Source organism: Mus pahari, chromosome 13, assembly GCF_900095145.1.
Source record: "Mus pahari chromosome 13, PAHARI_EIJ_v1.1, whole genome shotgun sequence".
Taxonomy (NCBI): domain Eukaryota; kingdom Metazoa; phylum Chordata; class Mammalia; order Rodentia; family Muridae; genus Mus; species Mus pahari.
This window is the reverse complement of record NC_034602.1, coordinates 25,301,178-25,308,960: the sequence shown is the minus strand read 5'-3', so window position 1 is coordinate 25,308,960 and position 7,783 is coordinate 25,301,178. Positions and strand designations below refer to the sequence as shown.

At 52.1% G+C, this 7,783-nt stretch overlaps 2 protein-coding genes across 2 annotated transcripts in view; both read left to right on the top strand.

Moving 5' to 3' along the window:
• Positions 1-97, top strand: part of LOC115065230 (pescadillo homolog) — a 6,884-nt gene extending 6,787 nt beyond the window's left edge. The window contains exon 6 of the mRNA XM_029545336.1: positions 71-97. Coding sequence (XP_029401196.1) covers positions 71-97 — 27 coding nt within the window. The remainder of the gene's footprint in view (positions 1-70) is intronic.
• The window catches only part of LOC110330561 (pescadillo homolog), an 8,926-nt gene continuing 1,149 nt past the window's right edge, over positions 7-7,783 (top strand). The window contains exons 1-11 of the mRNA XM_029545296.1: positions 7-93; positions 2,509-2,680; positions 2,760-2,849; positions 5,250-5,366; positions 5,461-5,535; positions 5,756-5,842; positions 6,008-6,138; positions 6,520-6,645; positions 6,766-6,950; positions 7,366-7,532; positions 7,621-7,780. Coding sequence (XP_029401156.1) covers positions 2,558-2,680; positions 2,760-2,849; positions 5,250-5,366; positions 5,461-5,535; positions 5,756-5,842; positions 6,008-6,138; positions 6,520-6,645; positions 6,766-6,950; positions 7,366-7,532; positions 7,621-7,780 — 1,261 coding nt within the window. The 5' untranslated portion in view covers positions 7-93; positions 2,509-2,557. The remainder of the gene's footprint in view (positions 94-2,508; positions 2,681-2,759; positions 2,850-5,249; positions 5,367-5,460; positions 5,536-5,755; positions 5,843-6,007; positions 6,139-6,519; positions 6,646-6,765; positions 6,951-7,365; positions 7,533-7,620; positions 7,781-7,783) is intronic.

Genomic DNA, 7,783 nt, shown 5'->3' with positions numbered 1-7,783 from the left:
CCGCAAAGCCTATGGGAAGAGCGAATGGAATGCTGTGGAGCGCCTGAAGGACAATAAACCCTTCTACAAACTTGACCACATTGTCAAGGAGCGGTGAGTCCTGCACCTCAGAATGCTGCCGTTGCTGCTGAGTGCTTTCCTAGTGTTGGGGATGAAATGGGCTCAAGACCAATACTTGACTGATAGTGCATGTCCTCTTAGAGGAGTTAGACCAAAACCAAGCTAGCAGTCAGAGTCCTGGTTGTAAGTAGCATTGGGTACAGTAAGGGTTGTGAGGCAGCATGGAGAGGGCTTAGGTGTATGGTATAATTGCATACTCAGAGGTATCTGGAAAATGACCTATTGGGGGCAGCCAGGAATACACTTCATGAGCAGAAACAGCAGCACCTTCAAAGGCCCCATGGTGGAAGAGCCAGAGCCACGAGTTCCCAAACTACAGACTTAGAAAGCATGGTAAGAGAAGTCTGGTCACCAAAGACCCCTCCCAGTCAATAGCTGATCAGTGACTTCTGCCTTTTTTGGGGAATTGGGCAAATGCCTGCAGACCCTTGTAATTCCTACAGTTTGGATGGAATGTGTTTGGTGTCTACAGGCTAGAAGCCAGCATTGGTGCTAAATATTCTTAAGTGTTCATAATAGTTCCCACAACACTTTGGCCTGGAACTAATCAAGTGTAGAACTACTAGGCTACTAGCTCTGTTCTGTGCAGTGGCCTAGGCACACTTAGTTCCAGAACGAAGGGGTATAGCTTCCTTCCTAGGATATGGAGGCCCTTGGCCTGGGAGATAAGAGTTGGTGTCAGGAACTGGATGGCCAGGAGACAGGAACTCCTGAGCTAGTACACGTTACTAACAGACATTTTGGTAGCTCCTGTCCTGCCTATGACATGGCCTTTATGTGGAAGAGATAGGGGGTGGGGGAAACAAGCAGCTGGGTTCATTCACAAAGCAAAAAGTGTCTGGTCTCCTTTACCAGAACCAAAGCATGGGGAAGCCAGGTGGTCTAGAAGAGGCGTGCGTGTGCTTGACCTACAGAGGACCTGGGGTGTTGGCTTTGTCTACAAAGTAGAAAGTTAGGAAACTCTGAGGCACCAAGGGGGTTGAGGAAGGATGCTGCCTCTGCCTCAGGTACCTAGGAAGTTGTCCCATCATCACCTGCCAGGTCCAGCCCTCTCAGTTGTAGTAAGCAGTGCTGTCTGTGCCCTTCAGAGCCCTTTATAACACGGCAGGGCAATCTTTGTTGTTGTTGTTGTTGTTGTTGTTGTTGTTGTTGTTGTTGTTGTTGTTGTTGTTAAAGACAGGGTTTCTCTGTAGCTCTGGCTATCCTGGAACTTGCTCTGTAGACCATGCTGACCTAAAAAAAATCTGCCCTGCCTCCCAAGTGCTGGAATTAAAGGTTTGCATGGTTTTTTGAGGCAGGGTCTCACTAGCTCTGACTATCCTGAAATTCTTTGGCCTCCAGCTCCCAGAGATGGCCCTTCCTCCCTCCCAAGTGCTGGGATTAAAGATGTGCTCCACCACACCTGGCAGACCTTTCTTCCAGCGGGCCTTCCTAGAGTGTGGTTTAGATGCTAGCATCTCTAGGGATGCCTCGCTGGAGGAGGGAAACTGAGTCCTGCGTATTCGTCTTCACTCAGGGTATGTTTAGAGCCACAAGAGGTGGGTGGATTGGTGGCTTGATTTTTGAGATAAGATCTTATACTCTAACCTAAGCTAGCCTGGAACTCAGGGTACATCTGCCTCAGTCTCCCAAGTGCCAGGACTGCAGGTGTGCAGCACCATAGCTGCTTAAAGGTACCTTCTTTTAAGTCATTTTTGTTCAGCAGTGCCATTTTCTAGATAAAGCTGGAGCTAGATGAAGCCTAGTGACCCAGTTAGGGTCATAGCTCAGTTCAGGTACCATGGCTTGAGATGGAGTGTCTTTCATTGTGTCCCATAAAATCTGTCCCATTTTTGGAAACCACCAAAGCAGTTGTGCTTTGACACCTTTTGAGACAGGTAAGACCCTCAAAAAAATCGTTCAATCCCAGCACTCTTGCCCAAGTGACACTTTGTCTGCTTCTTCACTTACCATGGTCTTCCTGGAAATCCGTGCTTACTCTAACTGGGACTGTGTCCAGTTAGAGATGGCTCTGTCAGATACATGCATTGGGATGCTGAGAAGCAGGAAGACGAGACCGCCCAGGTGCCAGTGTGGCTGGGGGAAGCCCACTCTCCCTGGCCTAGGCCAACTTCCCATTTTCCCTTTTTCACTGTGGGCCTTTCCAGTTTCAAGTAGCGTCAAAGAGCCATCAACTTGGTGTCCTCCTTCATGAGAGTTCACTGGAACTTTCTAGTTTTCAGTGGCTACAGGATTGTTTGCAGGTGTGTGGCCAGCCGTGGGAAAGTGTTGCTGTCACCATCTCAGGAAGTAGCTGTGGCAGTGCCTAGCTTAGCTGTCAAGGCCTCTGGCTAGAGGGCCTTGGAACCCAACGGAGTGGGCATGAGCGCTACCGTCACCACCCTGCAGGTACCCCACATTTATCGATGCTCTGCGGGACCTCGATGATGCCCTGTCAATGTGCTTCCTCTTCTCCACCTTCCCTCGGACTGGCAAGTGTCATGTGCAGACCATTCAGTTGTGCCGCCGGCTTACCGTGGAGTTTCTGCACTACGTCATCACTGCCCGAGCCCTGCGCAAGGTGAGTGAGGCTCTTCTGGGGAGCCTTGGTCCTGCCCTGTCACTTGCTGGTTTTCATGCTGTTCTCCCTCCCTCCCCAGGTCTTCCTGTCCATTAAAGGCATTTATTATCAGGCTGAGGTGCTGGGTCAGCCCATCGTATGGATTGCACCCTATGCTTTCTCCCATGATGTAAGTGTGCCTGTTGGCTGGGCCTTGTGCTGTTTGCTGGAAACGTGTTGGTGGGGTGCTGTCTTGGAGTCTAGCCCTTGCTTGGTTCCTGATTATTGGCTGCTGTGCGTGATGAGAGCCAGGGACAGAATAGGGAATGTGCTCTATAGCCCAGTTGGTCAATAACCCTGATCAGTCACAGTTCTCAGAGTGATATGAGCATAGACCCATAGGCTAAGCCTGACTAAGCTTGTCCCACTCCAGCACCCCTGCTAGAGCAGCGCTTCTCAGCCTTCCCGATGCTGTCATTCTTTAACACGCTTCCTCATGGTGTGGTGACCCCAACCATAAAGTTATCTTTGTTGCTACTCTATAATTAAATTTACTGTTATAAATCGTAATGTAAATATCTGATATGAAGATGGTTTTAGGTGACCCACACATTGAGAACCGCTGTGCTAGATGGTCTTGGACATGTTCCTTCTCCTGCTTCAGTTAATGCGCTACCATCTTCTCAGCCTTGCCACGAGGGCTTCAGGGAAAAGAAGTCTTGAAAGAGCCTGGTTCTGAATGGCCTTTGTGCTTACATGGCAGTGAGGGCAGCTTTAGAGGCCAGGGGTGCCAGGCGCTTTGGACAGCTGCCACCTGGATTAAACGTCAGAGCCCAGCCTTCCTCTCAGGCCCACCGGGGTCCTTGTTCCCACTCTGTCATGGCACACCACAACAGAAGTGCTTTGCTCCTGTCTCCTCTGCCTCATGGAACCCAGGGAGACCCCAGGGAAGGGAGCATGAGAGGTACTTAGCACATGGTGTTGCCTCCTGTTGGCTTCTCTGTAAATCCCTGGGGCTCTTCCTAGGGCAGAGCTAAGCGGACTCTGATTTTGCTTCCTATGGAAGCCTTACCAGCTCCCTGTGCCCATCCCTGTGGTGTAGGCCCAGCTAGGCTTGCCCGGGATTGTGGGTCTGTGGGAGGTGCTCAGCTTCCTTTTCTGCTTGTTTATTTAGCAGGGGTTGGTACCTGTATGGATAACAGTTGTTGCAGAGTAAACTGAGGTGCTGTGCTTCCGGGGCTCAGGGATATCTGAAGCTGAACCTGCCCTGTCTCTGGTTCACTGTAGTGGGACTTCTGTCTGGACAACATATAGCCTTGGAGCTCAGCAGTCCCTCTTCCAGTTTTCCCGGAGGCAGGCTTGGGGAGCGAGGGTGCATGGCCCTTCTTCCCCTCTCTGTTTCTCTGCTCTACCTCCTTCCTGCCTAACTTCTTTGGTCCTTTCTGTCTTTCCTTCTCTCTGATGTCGAACCCCCATTATGCTCAGACTGGTCTTTGTGTGTCCTTGGAGTGGTGAATAGGGCCCTGTGAGGACCAGCCTCCACACAGCTGGCCCTGGGGGAGGGGCACGGGCTACCATGCCTCCTTCTTTGCTGCTTCCTCTCAGCGAAGGGTGGTTGTAACAAGGACCCTCATGTGCCCCTCCTCTGGGCAGCCAGTGCTGGGCATACATACAGCAGTGGGACTTGGGGTAAGGCAGTGGTGAGGGCAGGGTGTACCTGCCTTGCTCAGTACCATGGAAAAGGGTGTTTGTGTTCAAATTCCTACCAGGGAATCTCTGGTGGCATAGGGTGCTGCCCAGTAGCAAGATGGAGAACTAGCTCAAAGTTCTGGGTGCCCCACGCTGAAGGCACCTTGTGATTATGATCAGTTTTGACCGTTCTTATTAATGGTTCCTGTGTATCGTGTGCCTCCCAGAGGTTAGCAAGGCTTGGTGGGGCTCCTGGGTAGGCCACTTTGACTTTAGAGGGTGGGCCTACTCAGAATTGAGACACTTTAGTCTATTAGGTGAGCTGTGCACCTCTCTGCCTGCTGGGTGGTCTACCTCTGCTCAGCCTAGTCTTGGGCTGGGTTAGAGATGGAAATGCTAAATTGTGAGCTTCACCACAGACTCTCCAGGGTACGGAGGGATTAAGTTCTGCTCACCTGCTACAACCAGTGGCACCTGCCTTTCCAAGGCACCTTAGTCAGTAGATGTCTGTCACCTCTCTGGGCTATGGACCATGTGCTACACACATAGGCCTTGCTGGGCTCTGGGAAGGTTGCTTTCCTAGTGCTCAGAGCAACCTGAAGCAGAACTTGAACACATTCTGGGATGGATGGTGGAGAAAGCACGTGCCCTATGTCCCACTGACAATTGACAAGAGAAGTGGGAGAGCCAGGAAGAGAGAGGGCAGGCTGCGGGGGAGCACTGTAGATCCCCTTGCCTCTGTCCTGGTCCCCTGTATCACATGGGAACCTGGCACTGGCCTCCATAGCCTTTAAGACCTCTGTCCAGAGCCTCACTTGTGCTTAAGGTATCTGTGGGTTTATGGGTGCAGCCACCTCCCCCCTGTACTAACACTGCTGATATGCCTGTCTCATACCTCCAGCATCCAACAGATGTGGACTACAGGGTCATGGCCACCTTCACTGAGTTCTATACCACACTCCTGGGCTTTGTCAACTTCCGCCTCTACCAGTCACTCAACCTTCACTACCCACCAAAGGTAGAGCCCTAGCACCTTCTCACATAGCTTGGATCTAGCCCTTCTATCCCCACACTGAGGCAAGGGACTATAGGTGTTGCTTTCCTCTTCTCAGCTTGAAGGTCAAGCCCAAGCAGAGACTAAGATCAGTGAGGACACATATGCATTGGACTCTGAGAGCTCTATGGAGGTAAGAGGGGCTTTGGAAGGCATTGGCTTTACATCATTCAGATGGTCTTTGTACTGTGGATAGTTAGGTGTTCTGTTAGGTGGGTGGTCTTAGGACTTACCCTTAGAACCCAGACCCAAATGTGACCCTGGAGCTGGTTTTGTTCCCCACCCACCCCACCCCCAGGTGAGGTTCCCTGCCTGCAAGCAGGCCTCCTTGCAGTTCTACTCTCTCCCTACAGAAACTGGCTGCCCTCAGTGCCAGCCTGGCCCGAGTGGTGGTGCCTGCTCTAGAGGAGGCTGAGGCTGATGAATTCCCTACTGATGGGGTGAGTGAGTACTGTGCTGCCTGCCTTCCTGGAGTCACAGGGTGGGTCAGGATGAGGGATGGGCCCACTACCTAGAAGCCGTGGGATCGAGAAGGAAGCTCCAGTCCCTGTCTTCTGGTGGAGATGGCTGGCCTGGTTGTGTGAAGCTTGGCCCCTTCTCTGCAGGAGGTGACAGCACAGGAGGAAGATCGGAGGAAAGAGCTGGAGGCACAGGAAAAGCACAAGAAACTCTTTGAAGGCCTGAAGTTCTTCCTGAACCGAGAGGTGCCCCGTGAAGCATTGGCCTTCATCATCAGGTGGGGAGGCTTTAGCCAGCCCATATGTCTGGCTGTACAGTGTTCCAGTCTTCATCCTAGCCTGAAGGCCTGTTGATAATATCATGAGCGTGTCTCCACTTCTCACCGAGCAATTATGTACAGAGTGCTTGGCCAGACCTCATGCAGACACCTTCAGAGCACTCAGCTGCAGGGAGAGCTGCTGTTCTGTTACCAGCCGAGGTCTTAACTGTACCAGGGGTGTAGGTGTTATCCCAGACAGAAGGCTCTGGGGCTGGCATAGGTGCTTTCTAGAAGGGTGCTCCTGGAAGGGTGGGTTGGAAGGTAGTAGATCCAGAGAAACCAGCTTGCAAGGCAGGCATCTAGTGCCTGAAAGACTTACGGTTTCCCATGTGCCTGTAGGAGTTTTGGTGGGGATGTATCCTGGGACAAGTCTTTGTGTANTGGAGCCACCTATGACGTCACAGACTCTTGCATCACCCACCAGATTGTTGACCGGCCGGGGCAGCAAACCTCCATCATTGGCAGGTAGATTTTCAAGGCCCTTGTGTGCCTTGTAGGGGAGGTTGTGTGCCCTAGGCCTTGGTGATACAGTGGTACCTCTGGTTATTCCCTTGTGACATTTCTTTACTGGCTGCTCTGCACCAGGTACTATGTACAGCCCCAGTGGGTCTTTGACTGTGTGAATGCCCGGCTGCTCCTCCCTGTGGCAGAGTACTTCCCTGGGGTGCAGCTGCCCCCACATCTTTCGCCCTTCGTATCTGAGAAGGAAGGAGATTACATTCCCCCTGAGAAGCTGAAGCTCCTGGCTCTGCAGCGGGGAGAAGACCCAGGTGAGCTGCGCAGGGGTGGGCAGTCGTATGGACAGGCTTCTCTGGGTGGCCCTGCCTCTGTGCCCAAGCTGGTCATTCCCCTTGGCTACAGAGTTGGCAGACCCCAAGACAGCTGGAGCCGAGAGCTGTCAGCCCTGCAGGCATTTGCAGTGTTTGTTAGTCTGGTGTTGACATTTGCAGTCATCTGAAGGGAGCAGTTAGCTGAATAGCATGCCACAGGGTTGTCAGGTTTTGCACAGGTATCAAGAGTGTTCAAGAGAGGGCCTTAGAGTTTTCTTTGAAGGCAGCTCAGCTGGGGCTGTCATTGGTGGGGTACCCTTGAGATGCATTTGGAATGCATGTAAGTAGCAGAGGCAAGTTGGTGCTGGGGAAGAGCAAACATGTAGGCCTTTCAGAAGTTACCTGCTATCTACAGGAAACTTGGAAGAGGAGGAGGAAGAGGAGGAGGAGGAAGAAGATGATGACAACGAAGGTGACGGTGATGTTGCAGCGGAAAATGAGGAGGAAGATGTGGAAGCTGAATCGGAGGAGGAGGAGGAGGCGCACCTGTCGGCCTTGGAGCAGCACAGGCTGGAAGGGAAGGTAGGGAAGCACTAGGCAGCACCATCCCTGGAAAGCTGCCTGCTTAGCCCAGAAGGCCACATTCACATGCAGATGTACTATTCCCCAGAAACCCCAGGTTATGGCCGGCACTGTGAAGCTGGAAGACAAGCAGCGGCTGGCCCAGGAGGAAGAAAGTGAGGCCAAGCGCTTGGCCATCATGATGATGAAAAAGCGAGAGAAGTACCTTTACCAAAAGATCATGTTTGGCAAGCGACGCAAAATCCGAGAGG